We start from the raw sequence: 18,219 nt of genomic DNA, 5'->3' as shown, positions 1-18,219 counted from the left end.
TCTAAACACCGGGGAGCAATTCAGGTGTTTACCATACTGACCTAGCGCCACTTGGGCTGTCTCACAGCCCAACATCCTATGGATATACATGAAACTGGCAGATAGGACACGGGACCTGGGGAAAATGCACTCAGTGCTTATTTTAATCCCGGGTGTAACACCCAGAAGTCCGCCGGGTCCGTGCATGGACAGCCAGCTCCCACCTGGCTGCAGAGAGCAGGGTTCAGGTGTCTGGAAACAGGCTCCGCGGCGTCACTGCAGGTGCTGCGAGGAGCCTCACCCGGCCGTAGCCGCTCCACCAGGACAGGGCAGGGCTGGTGCGAAGCACCGTCCTGGTCTGGTGTCCCGGTCTGCTCTGCCTGGGGGTCTCAGGCACCCCCCGCACTCCCAAATGGCACTGGGTATTTATCTGTTGTTAGGAACTGAACACCCTGTACAGATTAATTCTTGTGCTTGAAGTTAGGTCTCCAGTGCATTTCAGACACCCTGGGGTGTCTGGCCTGATCCCAAGAAGCCACTTCAGAGACCTCCCGTAGATCCTGTGTCACACACATCAGCTCTATGGCCGGGAGGAGTCAGGGGGGAGGAGGTTGAGCCTGGAAAAAGGTGGTGGGGTGGGGGGAAGGTGTTGCTTTAATTTTTGTCTTTGTTTCTCACTACCCGAGTCTATTTTAACTGGAAATAAGTTCTCCCAAGTTGAGCCTGTTTTGCCCATGACAGTAACTTGTAAGGGACCTCCCTGTCTTTATCTCGACCCAGGAGCTTTTTCATCCTATTTTCTCCCCTGGGGGAGTGAGTGAGCGGCTGGTGGGCGCCTGGCAGGCGGCCAAGGTGGACCTGCCCCAGTAGGTAATGTACTGCAGTAACGCTGCTTGGAGTGTATGTACTGTAGATATAGGGGGCGAGTGGTCATTTTAGCTTGTGAACTCTTCTGCTATATGGTTCTCAAATGGTTAGTGTTTCTAATCCTGTAAAAATTTGAACACATACATAAGCCTATTTGCTTCTGTAGAGTAGTTCATATGTGTAAAGCTGCTCAAGTGGATTTAACAAGCCGGCCCTTTTTTTCTCTTTTTCCTCGGCAATCATCCACATCTAGTGTCATCTAAAAATGTAACCCTCACCTTGGTTACTCGTGAGACTAGCGTAAGGTCTCAAAGAACATACTGCTACAACTGCTCATGACCCAACTGTGGTAAGACCCAGAGTTTCATTCTTCAAGGAAGACTCTCATCAGAAAGCGCAGACTAATGCAGTTGATTGGGCCTGGGACTAATAACCAGAGGTTATTCATCCTGGTGTTGGCTTTCTTGAGCGTAATTGAGCAGTCCTCCAGTCTAGTTTGTAAAAGGACACATGAACAATCTCTGTAAATATTAATCAATGTGCAGTTATGCTGTACGCTGAAGAAATTGCATCTAGATTTTTGATGGTGACTAAATACGTGTTTAATAAGGGACGCAATACTCTGAAAAGAGAAGTTAAGAAATTCCCAGTTGTAATGAGGTGGAATTCATGTGGTCACCCACTTTGGACTGGGAATCCTCAAACAGAATGACGTCAAGCTCTCCTAAGCATTCGCTGCTATTATTAACAAAGATAGAGCTTGGAATCGCTGAATCAAGTCATGCACCAAGGTTGGCAAGGACACCAAAGTTGTTGAAAAGTGAACTTTTAACCCATGTCTGCTTTTCAACTGTTGAACTTCTTTGCCACCTCCTTAAAATCTCCAGTCCCTAAAAGCAGTGGTAGATGAGAATGACATATTCCTCAGAAGGCTGGTTAAATCCCATCCTGATCATTAGATCCATGTTTTCTCCAAGCACTTCAGGTTCTAGTCTGCACGTTATTCTCTCAGCGGGCATGTCTGCTTCCGAGAGAATAAAGGGTGAAGAAGACATGGTGTTAGTCAAGAATCAATTTTGACAAATTGAAAATTGTGAAGCAGTCTGGTGATTAGAGAATTTCCAGGAGAAATTTGAAGCCATTTATCTGAATGCTGGATATCAACGAGTCATTTACCACGGAAATGAATGCTTTAAATTACAAATTAAGATTATGGTTCCTTTGATATGAAAATGTTGAGAACTGCTAATAAGTAGTTGTTACTTAAAATAACAGCTGATAAGTTGGTAAGATGGTAAAAGACAGCCAAAATTCTATTAAACATTTTCCTGAAAGTGCAAACTTTTATCCCGCAATGTTAGAAATCTCTGTATTACGAGTGCCATGCACATACACAGTTGGTTTTTTTAAATTTGTTCTAGGAAAATGGATTAATTATATAAATTTAGTGTGACTATTCACATTGCTCAGTGTCGTGGTTTAAGCCGGCAGGCAGCCAAACACCACACAGCCGCTCGCTCACTCCCCCCGCCCCCAGTGGGACGGGGAGAGAAGGGTAAGTGTGAGAAAAACTTGTGGGTTGAGATAAAGACAGTTTAATAGAACAGAAAAGGGAGGGGAAATAATAATGTAATAATAATAATAATAATAATAATAATAATAATAATAATGATAGAATGTATAAAACGAGTGATGCACAATGCCATTGCTCACCACCCACCGAACAATGCCCCAGAGAAAAAAAAAACAAAACCAGCGATCCACTTCCTGGAATGCCTACCATTCATATACTGGGCATGACGACACATGGTATGGAATACCCCGTTGGCAGCTGGGCCAGCTGTTGCGACTATGCTCCCTGCCAGCCTCTTGTGCACTTGGCAGAGCATGCAGTGAATCCTTGACTAGCAGGGTACTTAGCAACAACTAAAACCATCAGTGTGTTATCAACATTCTCCTCATACTAAATCCAAAACACAGCACTGGGAAGAAATTTAACTCTATCCCAGCCGAAGCCAGGACAGTATCCACCCCTTATTCTATACCATCTACATCATGCCTGGGTCTCACATTTTCTCATACATTCCAGTTAATCACCACCACCTTTCTTGTCTTTTGATATATATACACACAGATATCATTCCCTTAGTCTACGGGCCATCCCTCTCAAATGTCCACTGAGTTCATTTAGTCCATGACTTTGGGCTCCATCTCTCATAACAGTCTTTCAAGGCGGGAGAGGTGGTGTGTGGTGTTGCATTGTTGCATCCTGAAGCCAGTTCCGATTCCATTATCGCTGCGCTCGTCCGGTTCTATCATCGTTGCACTTTGCTCGGTTTCATCGGAGTTCATTCTTCACTCATCCGGGTGATTTTTACTGCAATACCATTGATAGCAACCATAGAAATGATGATATACAATATCATATAACAATTAACATCATACAGTTCAGTTGATTGGCTATTTTCACCCAAAATCAAATCCCCTTGAGGTACACATTGGAGTTCCCCATCCTTTCGTATTACCCACCAAGTGCACCCAGGTCCTTGAGCAAAAGCAATCCCACGAATGGGTTTTCCCTTGCCCGAGGCAGGAGTAACCCAGACTGTCTTCCCCAGCATATTTTTTATGTGCACGACAGGGACTTCATCTACAGTACGCAGAAGTTTTGATCGGGCAGGGCCTGCTCGATTGAGAGATCCCCTGGTGTTGACTAACCGGGTGGCTTTTGCTAAATGTGTATCCCAATGCTTGAATGTCCCACCACCCATTGTTCTCAGCGCAGTCTTTAGCAGTCCGTTGTATCGTTCGATTTTCCCAGAGGCTGGTGCATGGTAGGGGATGTGATATACGCCCTCAATGCCATGCTCTTTGGCCCAGGTGTCTATGAGGGTGTTTCGGAAATGAGTCCCGTTGTCTGATTCAACTCTTTCTGGGGTGCCACGTCACCATAAGACTTGCTTTTCAAGGCCCAGGATGGTGTTCTGGGCGGTGGCATGGGGCATGGGATATGTTTCCAACCATCCGGTGGTTGCTTCCACCATGGTGAGCACATAGCGCAATAGGACAATAAGGAAGAGGCCCAGGAGGTTTCCCCCAAAAGACCACACAAAGCAGAAGAACCAGTCAATGGTTCATGAACCAGAAAATTGTATTTCAAGGTGAGTTTCAGAGGGAGAGGGCGGGTGGCGCGGAGCTCCCCTTGTCCACGGCTGTGGGGAGCCTCCATCTGCCTGTGGGACCATGGCGCGGTGCAGACTGGGGCTGTGTGTGCTTGCTTGTCTGGAGGTCAATGGCTTTGTCGAAAGCTGCAGCAGAAATCTCGGTCCGCGTGGCTGCGGAGAGAGGGGCCGGGAGTGCGCCATGGTCTGGTCCTGTCTCTGTCTGGGCCTGTAGCTGCAAAAGGCAGGATAACAAACAAAGGGAGCAGCCACCTTGGCTTCCCACGGGCAACCCGTGCCCAGGGCTCTGCGAGACTCTTGATGCCTTAACTTGGTGTCCTTGTAGACGGGAGCAAATCTCTCTGGCTGTGTGGCCAAGGAGGGGAGTGCGCCATGGTCTGGTCCTGTCCCTGTCTGGGCCTGTAGCTGCAAAAGGCAGGATAACAAAGGGAGCAGCCACCTTGGCTTCCCACGGGCAACCCCTGCCCAGGGCTCTGCGAGACTCTTGATGCCTTAACTTGGTGTCAGCGTCCTTGTAGAAGAGAGCAAATCCCTCTGGCTGTGTGGCCGAGGAGGGGAGAGCGCCATGGTCTGGTCCTGTCCTCGTGTGAGCCTCCGGCTCTGGAAGACAAAGGAGGAGCAGCCGCCATCTGTCGCGCCACGGGCAAGCCCTGCCTCCCTGCCCGGGCCCAGCAGCCCTGCCCTCTCCTCCCTGCCCTCCTCCCCGCCCTCTCGCCTCAGCCCTCGCTCACCCGCCTGCTCGCCTCCAGTCTGGGCCGGCTCACCGCGCAGCCCTTCCTCTAGCCGTCCCGGGCGGCCGTGCCAGCAACCCCCTGTGACAGGGCCACCACCAACGTTCTGCCCGCTGTGACACGGCCACCACATCACCAGGGGTTCCAGAGCTGAGGGAAGGCCCAGCCCTCGGCTGCCTGGGGAAAAAGGGCTGTCGCTCCTCAGCCTTGTTCAAACGCAGTGGGATGGACAAAACTCATAACTCAGGCCCATGGGGAAAGTGGCAGACACGGAGAGCCCGCTGTCACCGCTGTCTGTGTGGGGACAGCCTCTTGACCTGAGTCTGCGGTCACCTTACAGTCCCTCACCATCCTGCCCCACCCCACCTCCCCTGCGCCTCCTCCTTGCTGCCAGGGCTGGGGCAGAGCGAGGTGGAGCTCAGCATGAGGGCGCAGACAAATAAATGTGGTGTCTAAACACCGGGGAGCAATTCAGGTGTTTACCATACTGACCTAGCGCCACTTGGGCTGTCTCACAGCCCAACATCCTATGGATATACATGAAACTGGCAGATAGGACACGGGACCTGGGGAAAATGCACTCAGTGCTTATTTTAATCCCGGGTGTAACACCCAGAAGTCCGCCGGGTCCGTGCATGGACAGCCAGCTCCCACCTGGCTGCAGAGAGCAGGGTTCAGGTGTCTGGAAACAGGCTCCGCGGCGTCACTGCAGGTGCTGCGAGGAGCCTCACCCGGCCGTAGCCGCTCCACCAGGACAGGGCAGGGCTGGTGCGAAGCACCGTCCTGGTCTGGTGTCCCGGTCTGCTCTGCCTGGGGGTCTCAGGCACCCCCCGCCCTCCCAAATGGCACTGGGTATTTATCTGTTGTTAGGAACTGAACACCCTGTACAGATTAATTCTTGTGCTTGAAGTTAGGTCTCCAGTGCATTTCAGACACCCTGGGGTGTCTGGCCTGATCCCAAGAAGCCACTTCAGAGACCTCCCGTAGATCCTGTGTCACACACATCAGCTCTATGGCCGGGAGGAGTCAGGGGGGAGGAGGTTGAGCCTGGAAAAAGGTGGTGGGGTGGGGGGAAGGTGTTGCTTTAATTTTTGTCTTTGTTTCTCACTACCCGAGTCTATTTTAACTGGAAATAAGTTCTCCCAAGTTGAGCCTGTTTTGCCCATGACAGTAACTTGTAAGGGACCTCCCTGTCTTTATCTCGACCCAGGAGCTTTTTCATCCTATTTTCTCCCCTGGGGGAGTGAGTGAGCGGCTGGTGGGCGCCTGGCAGGCGGCCAAGGTGGACCTGCCCCAGTAGGTAATGTACTGCAGTAACGCTGCTTGGAGTGTATGTACTGTAGATATAGGGGGCGAGTGGTCATTTTAGCTTGTGAACTCTTCTGCTATATGGTTCTCAAATGGTTAGTGTTTCTAATCCTGTAAAAATTTGAACACATACATAAGCCTATTTGCTTCTGTAGAGTAGTTCATATGTGTAAAGCTGCTCAAGTGGATTTAACAAGCCGGCCCTTTTTTTCTCTTTTTCCTCGGCAATCATCCACATCTAGTGTCATCTAAAAATGTAACCCTCACCTTGGTTACTCGTGAGACTAGCGTAAGGTCTCAAAGAACATACTGCTACAACTGCTCATGACCCAACTGTGGTAAGACCCAGAGTTTCATTCTTCAAGGAAGACTCTCATCAGAAAGCGCAGACTAATGCAGTTGATTGGGCCTGGGACTAATAACCAGAGGTTATTCATCCTGGTGTTGGCTTTCTTGAGCGTAATTGAGCAGTCCTCCAGTCTAGTTTGTAAAAGGACACATGAACAATCTCTGTAAATATTAATCAATGTGCAGTTATGCTGTACGCTGAAGAAATTGCATCTAGATTTTTGATGGTGACTAAATACGTGTTTAATAAGGGACGCAATACTCTGAAAAGAGAAGTTAAGAAATTCCCAGTTGTAATGAGGTGGAATTCATGTGGTCACCCACTTTGGACTGGGAATCCTCAAACAGAATGACGTCAAGCTCTCCTAAGCATTCGCTGCTATTATTAACAAAGATAGAGCTTGGAATCGCTGAATCAAGTCATGCACCAAGGTTGGCAAGGACACCAAAGTTGTTGAAAAGTGAACTTTTAACCCATGTCTGCTTTTCAACTGTTGAACTTCTTTGCCACCTCCTTAAAATCTCCAGTCCCTAAAAGCAGTGGTAGATGAGAATGACATATTCCTCAGAAGGCTGGTTAAATCCCATCCTGATCATTAGATCCATGTTTTCTCCAAGCACTTCAGGTTCTAGTCTGCACGTTATTCTCTCAGCGGGCATGTCTGCTTCCGAGAGAATAAAGGGTGAAGAAGACATGGTGTTAGTCAAGAATCAATTTTGACAAATTGAAAATTGTGAAGCAGTCTGGTGATTAGAGAATTTCCAGGAGAAATTTGAAGCCATTTATCTGAATGCTGGATATCAACAAGTCATTTACCACGGAAATGAATGCTTTAAATTACAAATTAAGATTATGGTTCCTTTGATATGAAAATGTTGAGAACTGCTAATAAGTAGTTGTTACTTAAAATAACAGCTGATAAGTTGGTAAGATGGTAAAAGACAGCCAAAATTCTATTAAACATTTTCCTGAAAGTGCAAACTTTTATCCCGCAATGTTAGAAATCTCTGTATTACGAGTGCCATGCACATACACAGTTGGTTTTTTTAAATTTGTTCTAGGAAAATGGATTAATTATATAAATTTAGTGTGACTATTCACATTGCTCAGTGTCGTGGTTTAAGCCGGCAGGCAGCCAAACACCACACAGCCGCTCGCTCACTCCCCCCGCCCCCAGTGGGACGGGGAGAGAAGGGTAAGTGTGAGAAAAACTTGTGGGTTGAGATAAAGACAGTTTAATAGAACAGAAAAGGGAGGGGAAATAATAATGTAATAATAATAATAATAATAATAATAATAATAATAATGATAGAATGTATAAAACGAGTGATGCACAATGCCATTGCTCACCACCCACCGAACAATGCCCCAGAGAAAAAAAAAACAAAACCAGCGATCCACTTCCTGGAATGCCTACCATTCATATACTGGGCATGACGACACATGGTATGGAATACCCCGTTGGCAGCTGGGCCAGCTGTTGCGACTATGCTCCCTGCCAGCCTCTTGTGCACTTGGCAGAGCATGCAGTGAATCCTTGACTAGCAGGGTACTTAGCAACAACTAAAACCATCAGTGTGTTATCAACATTCTCCTCATACTAAATCCAAAACACAGCACTGGGAAGAAATTTAACTCTATCCCAGCCGAAGCCAGGACAGTATCCACCCCTTATTCTATACCATCTACATCATGCCTGGGTCTCACATTTTCTCATACATTCCAGTTAATCACCACCACCTTTCTTGTCTTTTGATATATATACACACAGATATCATTCCCTTAGTCTACGGGCCATCCCTCTCAAATGTCCACTGAGTTCATTTAGTCCATGACTTTGGGCTCCATCTCTCATAACAGTCTTTCAAGGCGGGAGAGGTGGTGTGTGGTGTTGCATTGTTGCATCCTGAAGCCAGTTCCGATTCCATTATCGCTGCGCTCGTCCGGTTCTATCATCGTTGCACTTTGCTCGGTTTCATCGGAGTTCATTCTTCACTCATCCGGGTGATTTTTACTGCAATACCATTGATAGCAACCATAGAAATGATGATATACAATATCATATAACAATTAACATCATACAGTTCAGTTGATTGGCTATTTTCACCCAAAATCAAATCCCCTTGAGGTACACATTGGAGTTCCCCATCCTTTCGTATTACCCACCAAGTGCACCCAGGTCCTTGAGCAAAAGCAATCCCACGAATGGGTTTTCCCTTGCCCGAGGCAGGAGTAACCCAGACTGTCTTCCCCAGCATATTTTTTATGTGCACGACAGGGACTTCATCTACAGTACGCAGAAGTTTTGATCGGGCAGGGCCTGCTCGATTGAGAGATCCCCTGGTGTTGACTAACCGGGTGGCTTTTGCTAAATGTGTATCCCAATGCTTGAATGTCCCACCACCCATTGTTCTCAGCGCAGTCTTTAGCAGTCCGTTGTATCGTTCGATTTTCCCAGAGGCTGGTGCATGGTAGGGGATGTGATATACGCCCTCAATGCCATGCTCTTTGGCCCAGGTGTCTATGAGGGTGTTTCGGAAATGAGTCCCGTTGTCTGATTCAACTCTTTCTGGGGTGCCATGTCACCATAAGACTTGCTTTTCAAGGCCCAGGATGGTGTTCTGGGCGGTGGCATGGGGCATGGGATATGTTTCCAACCATCCGGTGGTTGCTTCCACCATGGTGAGCACATAGCGCAATAGGACAATAAGGAAGAGGCCCAGGAGGTTTCCCCCAAAAGACCACACAAAGCAGAAGAACCAGTCAATGGTTCATGAACCAGAAAATTGTATTTCAAGGTGAGTTTCAGAGGGAGAGGGCGGGTGGCGCGGAGCTCCCCTTGTCCACGGCTGTGGGGAGCCTCCAGCTGCCTGTGGGACCATGGCGCGGTGCAGACTGGGGCTGTGTGTGCTTGCTTGTCTGGAGGTCAATGGCTTTGTCGAAAGCTGCAGCAGAAATCTCGGTCCGCGTGGCTGCGGAGAGAGGGGCCGGGAGTGCGCCATGGTCTGGTCCTGTCTCTGTCTGGGCCTGTAGCTGCAAAAGGCAGGATAACAAACAAAGGGAGCAGCCACCTTGGCTTCCCACGGGCAACCCGTGCCCAGGGCTCTGCGAGACTCTTGATGCCTTAACTTGGTGTCCTTGTAGACGGGAGCAAATCTCTCTGGCTGTGTGGCCAAGGAGGGGAGTGCGCCATGGTCTGGTCCTGTCCCTGTCTGGGCCTGTAGCTGCAAAAGGCAGGATAACAAAGGGAGCAGCCACCTTGGCTTCCCACGGGCAACCCGTGCCCAGAGCTCTGCGAGACTCTTGATGCCTTAACTTGGTGTCAGCGTCCTTGGAGAAGGTAGCGAATCTCTCTGGCTGTGTGGCCGAGGAAGGGAGTGCGCCATGGTCTGGTCCTGTTTCTGTGTGGGCCGGCGGCTGCAAAAGGCAGGATAACAAACAAAGGGAGCAGCCACCCTGGCTCACCATGGGTAACCCCTGCCCAGGGCTGTGCCAAACTAATGATGCCTTAACTTAGTGTCCTTGGAGAAGGAAGCGAATCTCTCTGGCTGTGTGGCCGAGGAGGGGAGTGCGCCATGGTCTGGTCCTGTCCCTGTCTGGGCCTGTAGCTGCAAAAGGCAGGATAACAAAGGGAGCAGCCACCTTGGCTTACCAAGGGCAACCCGTGCCCAGGGCTGTGCCACACTCTTGATGCCTTAACTTGGTGTCCTTGGAGAAGGGAGCGAATCTCTCTGTCTCTATGGCCGAGGAGGGGAGTGCGCCAGGGTCTGGTCCTGTCCCTGTCTGGGCCGGTGGCTGCAAAAGGCAGGATAAAAACCAAGGGAGCAGCCACCCTGGCTCACCGTGGGCAACCCCTGCCCAGGGCTCTGCGAGACTCTTGATGCCTTAACTTGGTGTCAGCGTCCTTGTAGAAGAGAGCAAATCCCTCTGGCTGTGTGGCCGAGGAGGGGAGAGCGCCATGGTCTGGTCCTGTCCTCGTGTGAGCCTCCGGCTCTGGAAGACAAAGGAGGAGCAGCCGCCATCTGTCGCGCCACGGGCAAGCCCTGCCTCCCTGCCCGGGCCCAGCAGCCCTGCCCTCTCCTCCCTGCCCTCCTCCCCGCCCTCTCGCCTCAGCCCTCGCTCACCCGCCTGCTCGTCTCCAGTCTGGGCCGGCTCACCGCGCAGCCCTTCCTCTAGCCATCCCGGGCGGCCGTGCCAGCAACCCCCTGTGACAGGGCCACCACCAACGTTCTGCCCGCTGTGACACGGCCACCACATCACCAGGGGTTCCAGAGCTGAGGGAAGGCCCAGCCCTCGGCTGCCTGGGGAAAAAGGGCTGTCGCTCCTCAGCCTTGTTCAAACGCAGTGGGATGGACAAAACTCATAACTCAGGCCCATGGGGAAAGTGGCAGACACGGAGAGCCCGCTGTCACATTGCTCAGTTTCAGTGATTTCAGACTGTGGAGTCACCATTCAGTCCTATTTACTCGTCAGTCCCGGCTCCATGACTGACTAGTCTTGCAGATCTGCAGCCCCACACTATGACTCTCTGCATCTCTCGCAACCTGGCTTTACCTCCATTATATGCATTAGGGGAAGGCAAATGAGGTCTGTATCCTTGAGTCTCATCCCACATGAAACAGCAACATTAGCATAGTGTGTGCTTGCTTCTGGGAAATGTTCTTAAGTCCCACAGTTTCAATGTAGCTTTAAAGTCCCTACATAGAAGAGAGAATACAGTAAGCTTCTAGTGGTATTCCAGGTCAATTTTCGAAGAGTCCAGGTCTTTCCATTACCTCTAACAGGATGTTAAGTGCTAGCTAAACTATGTGCCCATCACTGATAAACTACTGAAACCTTCGCAAGACTTCATTTTATTTGAGCTTTTATTAGCTTTATGTGTAAGAAAATTAAAAGTTTTCCCTTTAATTATAAGCCAGCCTGTGTTTTCATTTGAAAAAATAGTTTTAAAATATTATTTTTTAAATATTTATATGAAATATTTGCCCCTGCAGTGCATTTCCTTCATTGCTTTTGAAATAAAGAGAGGAGACTCGGGGGAAGGAAAGCTCTGCAGAGGGACCTGGACAGGCTGGATCGATGGGCTGAGGCCAATTGTATGAGGTTCAACAAGGCCAAGTGCCGGGTCCTGCACTTCGGCCTCAACAACCCCAGGCAACGCTACAGGCTGGAAGGCTGTCCGGAGGAAAAGGACCTGGGGGTGCTGGTTGACAGCCGGCTGAATGTGAGCCAGCAGCATGCCCAGGTGGCCAAGAAGGCCAATTGCATCCTGGCCTGTATCAGAAATAGTGTGGCCAGCAGGAGCAGGGAGGTGATCGTGCCCCTGTACTCGGCACTGGTGAGGCCACACCTCGAATCCTGTGTTCAGTTTTGGGCCCCTCACTACAAGAAGGACATGGAGGTGCTGGAGCGTGTCCAGAGAAGGGCAAGGAAGCTGGTGAAGGGCCTGGAGCACAAGTCTTATGAGGAGTGGTTGAGGGAACTGGAGCTGTTTAGCCTGGAGCAGAGGAGGCTGACGGGAGACCTCATCGCGCTCTACAACTACCTGAAAGGAGGTTGTAGTGAGGTGGGTGTTGGTCTCTTCTCCCAAGTAACCAGCGATAGGACAAGAGGAAATGGCCTCAAGTTGCGCCAAGGGAGGTTTAGATTGGATATTAGGAGAAATTTCTTTACTAAGAGAGTGGTCAGGCCTTGGAACAGGCTGCCCAGGGAAGTGGTTGAGTCACCATCCCTGGAAGTATTTAAAAGACGTGTAGATGAGGTGCTTAGGGACATGGTGTAGTGGGTATGGTAGTGTTGGGTTGACGGTTGGACTCGATGATCTTAGAGGTCTTTTCCAACCTTAATGATTCTATGATTCTATGAGGCATAGAACACTTAAGATCTTCAGTTTCAAGTCTGTCACTGGAGTTTAAATGAAGGTAGTATCATTAGGTGAGCTGTTATGATTTCTAGCATATCACATATTACACCCCAGTGCATTTTATTTAATCACCCCTTTATTAAGCCTAATAATTTATAAACATATAGTCTTGTCTTTTCAGCAAGTGCTTTGGTCTCTTCAGAATAGACCTTTTTCTCCAATTATTCCGTTGAAGTCCAGATGATCTAACGAAGAATTCATTTAGTCAATTTAGCTATCAGCTGATGAACATTCTCATTCATTATTATTTTGCTTCTGAGTCTCCAAATAATCTCTGCCAGTACTCCACACTCCATCTGAAATGCAGATAAGCAGCTAACTACCTCTTTTCATCTTTTAGGAACATGACTTGCATGCACTGAACTTTCTCTTTTACCTTTGTCTTCACCACAGGCAGAAGTAAACCCTGTTCTTCCTATTCCACATAGCACAAGTATCCATTTAGCCACTATCATTAAGAATACCAGCCTCTACCTAAAGAGTTCAGGCTATTTTTCCAAAAGGAAAGTGCAACACAATATTTCAGTATTACTGTTGCAAACAGTACAGGTAGAAAGAACTCCTTTCTAGTGCTAGTGACACCAGTACCTACCTAGCATTGCATCTTTTTATTTTCTTTCCAGCAATCCTAGACTGTGATATTATGTTTTATCTACAGAGTCACTCTTAGGGAGAAGATAAAATCATTAATCTTCATTAATATACTCCCTATTCATATACCTACTAATCTATATGGAATAACACCTAAATCTAAACCCATGATTTAGTTTTGCATTCAGTAATTAATTCTTGTTTTTTCTAGATTCTAGCTTGATGAGATCTCTGATTATTTACGCCTACATTCATTAGTATTTTCTCTTGTACAATGTAAAAAGCAGGTAACCAAATTATAAGAAACAATCCATACAATGTTTTTGTACCCACATTTTCCGTTCTTAAAATAAGTTTTGTCAGCTGATTTCATTGCCCCTGTGGCAGCCTCAGCTGTAGTGCTCAAAACTTAGTACTGGAGTTATTTTAACTTCAATAATACAAGCACATATTGGAAATCACTTATTGTGGTTGGGTTTTTTTAAATAATGCAGATATCTGTCCCAGAAAATATATTTCTGCCAATACACTCAACTGAAGTAATGTACCTAAGCATGGAGGTAATGTAAATATGCAGAACAGCAATCCACACTCCTTTACACAGTCCTACAAAAAGGACTAATAAACTTGAAAATGATGCAAAACAGAAACCAGTAATTGCTACTGCTCTTATTTGTTGCCTTTACAAAGTGACAGGGTAATTATCTGAATCTATTTCAGTAGAAGCATACATACCTGAAAATAAAGGTATTTTCAAAATCTGCATTTGAATAACAGTGTAAAAAGACAAAAAACTAAGTGTGTAATAATTGTATAGTCACTAAAAAGGAAGGTTGAATAGCATAATGGGTTTTCATGTGGTCTTTTCAACATATGATAACAATAGAATTGAGAAACCCAGAATGTCACAGAATTTAAGGACATGGAAATTTGCATCTCAGAACTAGCATACTATGACCTATGTCTCCCATGTTTCCCATCCTTTTTCAGACTTCAAGACTTTCTTCTCTGTGCCAAGACTCGTAGTCCCATGCGCCTTTTCCTGTCCACCCAAACTTTCTGAAACTATTAGCAGTAATGAAAAAGATTACAGTTCCCAAAACTGTGGTTGAAGTTGTGTGGACTTGGTAGAACAATGCAGTAAATAATTTTTATAAGTCAATGACCTAAACCCAAAGTCTTCAGGTGCACCTTTCTTACTTCAAGCTGGTATTGATATGACAAATATATCAGGAGCTTGTAAACTGCTTAAGGTGTCATGCTGTCCTCAGTTCCAGTTGGAGGACTTTTATGACATGAACATATGAAATGATAAAACTGACAGAGAAAACCCTGCTCCCATATGTTTCTTTACAAGTAATAGGACATTGGAACTATCTCCCCTCACCCAAATCATTAGGCTAGTACTCTAAATTGGAAGGGTATTATGGGACTAAATCATTCAAGAGTTTGGAGCAAGTCTGAGTTGATTAAAATTCCACAGTCTTCTAGTGCACAGTAAGCATTTTAGTTATTCAGACCTACGTGATCAGGAACCTTTTACTTTTCTAAAGGTTACACTTCCCTCTTCACAATATGAATGAATTGGAGTCACGGATGTATCTATGGATCTATTTGGCTTTTCTTGTTCAGAAATCTAAATTCATATGAAGATACAGATACATACCAAAATTAGAGAAGTCAGTGGAGGAAAATGAAATGTCAGATTTTGCTATATATTATTTAATAGTAGCCACCGGTTGCTGCCATTAATTTTACAAGTGATTTTTCTTAGCAACTCCTTGACATAAAGGGGAAAACTCTGTCTTAGTTCTTTGTGAGATAAGTTGCTGCAAGCAGCAGGAAAATTTTTGTTTACCTTGCTCTCTATAAGCAGAGTTAACGCCTCTTGCTGGCTTAATTCTCTCGAGCTGCTCTTTAGACTGCAGGCCAAAATATGTCTGATGAGAAAGCCATTTTAAGGCATGATGAACATTTAAATCATACTATATATTTTATTGTTAACTTAGTAGTATTTCTTCCTTATCTTTTTTTTTTCAACTATTGCTTGTTAATATAACATCTGAATTAATGTGATATGAACCTCTGGAAAACAAACATAATTTTGTGTAATTTAATCTCACTTTATAAATCTATAATACACTTACATTTTTTCAGACTTCCTAAACTATAGCACTTCTATTTCCACAGAAAGTGTTGATTATGGGCCGGTGTTTGTTCAAGAGCCAGATGATGTGATTTTTCCAACTGATTCTGAGGAGAAGAAAGTATCTCTGAATTGTCAAGCTCGTGGAAATCCTACTCCCACATACAGGTACCTGTTTTAGAAATTTTTTTTTAGTTTTCAGAATATTAGCCACTGCAATCCCACTCTGAGAGTCAGTGTGCTTTGGAGAACAACAAAACAGAAACAGCTCTGTGACACAAATGGCTTTTGTGTTTGAATGCTTTTTATGATTGTGAATAAACAAGACGCATAAGTGGTAGTGAATAAAGGCAAAACGATATGTGAAGTTTCAAATTATGTTCTCTGTGTATCATATCTATCCATGTGGAGGGACTCCTTTTGTCCAGTTTTTTGACTTGTGTCTGTAACAGGTGACAAGATCAAAATCTTTAATTGATTTTTTTTCTAAACATCTATAAAGCTGTGAAATACAGTCCCATTTTGTAGGGAAAGCAGTAAAGAACAGATACATTAAAGGACATGGCTATGCAATACATGGCTGAGCCAAATCTGGTGTCTTTTCACTCACAAGTCCATCATTTTATTCCTTTGCAACCTTGCAATTGTCTGTTGCCTATTTTTCCATACAGACTATTATGCCACAGATACCTACTATACAGATCTGTTATGACACACCTGTGAGTCTGAGAGTTCAGTTTGTTAATGGTACCCACTTACAAGTGGGAACAGTATGTTATCCATTTGCTTTATCTGACTTTGCTCATATTTTATACAAATTACAAGTGATGTAGAAAGGCTAGGGGAACATATGGTTGATTATTTTTCCCATATACCCTTTATCTTTTGTCATAGAGTCATTCTTCACTTACAAAGGGAACATAAGGACTCTTATCCTTGTGTTTTGTCATAGGTGACAATCATCAATTCTGCATTTTATTTTTTACCTGTTACACTTATTTCACTTATGGATTCTTTAGCATTCTGGATGAATTGTCCTTAGACTTATTTGAATCACAAAACTTGCATTTCTACGGCTGGAAGAAATTCAGAGGCAGTACCATCTTTAGATACCTCCATCACAGCAGCACTAAATCTGCCTCTTCGCAACAGATGTGGGCCATTAAATGGATCTGATGCATGGCACAACCTTCCCAAACAGCACAGGCATAACTAAAACATTTAACATAGGATTAGGAATGAGTGGCCAGAAATTCTTCAAACTGGAATTGCATGAACTCCTCACCGTGTGGGATGAAAGCTATGTTGCATTCTTCCTTATTGATATTCCTTGTGTAATTTCTATTAAATATTTGTTGCTTTGTTGATAAAAAAATATGTGTATTAGTTCCACACACTGTTAAAGTGCTATCAGTCCATTAAACATAGCATGTGACCATGGGGAAAAGGCACAAATTCCCACCAAAAGAGGGGAATCCTATGTTCAGCCTTCCCAGACAACCTCATTATTCTTGTGGAGATTTTTTCTTTGGAGAACCTGTCATCTCCTTTCTTTCTTGGTCCAACCGTTTTTTGCATTTTCCCAGTGGTATGCAGTCAACAAATACAGACTGTCAGCATACCTTAAAGGGTGGCTACAAAGAGGATAGAGGCTCTTTCTTCACAAGGAGCCACATGGAGAAGGCAAGGGGCAACAAGAGAGGTTTCATACAAGAGAGTTTTTATCTCAATATAAGAAAGAAATTTTTCACTGTGAGAACAATCATTCACTGGAACAACCTCCTCAGGGGTGTGGCAGAGTCCCCATCACTGGAGGTTTTCAAGATGCAATTGAATAAGGTGCTAGATAATCTCATCAGGGCTCCCTCTCCCATGAAAGATTGGACCAAATGATCTTTCAAGGTCCCTTCCAACCTGGGCTGGTTTATGATTTTGTGATATCCATTCCTTCAGTTCTCCAGAGCTTAATAGGTGTCAGTAGCCTTGTAAACAAACTTTCCTGACTGCTGTTCATGCAATGAAAGCTTTGACCCGAAAGGCCTAATTCTAACAGCACAGTTTAACTTCTCCTCCTTCTGTTGCTGCCACTTGTCTGTACAGCATATGCAATACACACTACCATTCAGGAGAAGGGAAAAAAGATACAAATTACTTTGTGAGGAATATATTGTTCTCCAGGGCAGGTGCAGAGGGAATTTAGCCTTAAAAAAGGCTATAGATGATAGGCAAAGGTTTGTTGTATGTCACTGCCCAACCTTTGCATATGAAATAGTGAGGAAAAGGGATATTTCCATATCACCAGAGACCCTGTCCTATTATTTACAAGTACTGGACAATAGAGATCTTTATTTACATGGGCTGTGAGACCCATGCTGCTAAGAATTATTTTCAGCCAAAATCAAACCACAGAACAACTTTTTTTTTTTTTTTTAAAAGCTACATTAAAAGAACATTTAAAGCACTCAAAAATTCCAAAATTAAGTTGTCTCTGCCATTTTAATTCATTTCCGTAGTCTGTATAATTTATGACACGGTGTTTATAACCTGTTTACAAATTCTCTTTTTTGCTAGGACATTACTTCATTTTAACAGAATGGAGAATGCTCACATCATTTCAGATTTTCTTCTTCCTTGCAAAGAGCTTTTTCTCCCTTGTTCAAGCTCTACCCTGAAATAACAATTTTTAATTTCTTGAGTTCTGGTCATTAAGGTATCTAGATGCATTGATTTAGGGAATAACTCCCTGAGATAAACTGATTCCATTTGCTCAGCGTTTCTGATTCGCAGAAACTAGTGTCACAAGTCAGGACCCATACAATGAAGAACATAACTAAGACACCTTCGATAAGAAATACAGACATTCACAAGCTTCCTGCGGGATCTCACAGGTGTTACTGAGTTAAAGGCAGGCATAGAATTCCCTGAGATGCCACTTCACTACGCCTCTTTCACTGCTTGTGAAACACTGTGTTTCCTATTTTACTTAGGGCACATATAAGCTGGTTAGAAATTTTTTGTCAGTATCATTTACTGATAGAAAAGGCAGTTGAAAAAAATTTTTTAAAATTACTTTCTGTCTGCTTAAGCCAAATTAGAATATTTTGAAACGTTATCTGTGACTTGTCTGCAAGAAAAAATGTAGC

General features: G+C 45.2%; 1 protein-coding gene across 1 annotated transcript in view; it reads left to right on the top strand.

Annotated features, from left to right (window-relative positions):
* CNTN5 (contactin 5) overlaps nucleotides 1–18,219 on the top strand; it is a 742,128-nt gene that overhangs the window by 467,226 nt on the left and 256,683 nt on the right. The window contains exon 5 of the mRNA XM_075140101.1: nucleotides 15,121–15,244. Coding sequence (XP_074996202.1) covers nucleotides 15,121–15,244 — 124 coding nt within the window. The remainder of the gene's footprint in view (nucleotides 1–15,120; nucleotides 15,245–18,219) is intronic.

This window comes from Calonectris borealis, chromosome 1 (assembly GCF_964195595.1).
Source record: "Calonectris borealis chromosome 1, bCalBor7.hap1.2, whole genome shotgun sequence".
Classification (NCBI taxonomy): Eukaryota; Metazoa; Chordata; class Aves; order Procellariiformes; family Procellariidae; genus Calonectris; species Calonectris borealis.
Note: the sequence above shows the minus strand (reverse complement) of the source record. Positions and strands in the feature narration are given on the sequence as shown.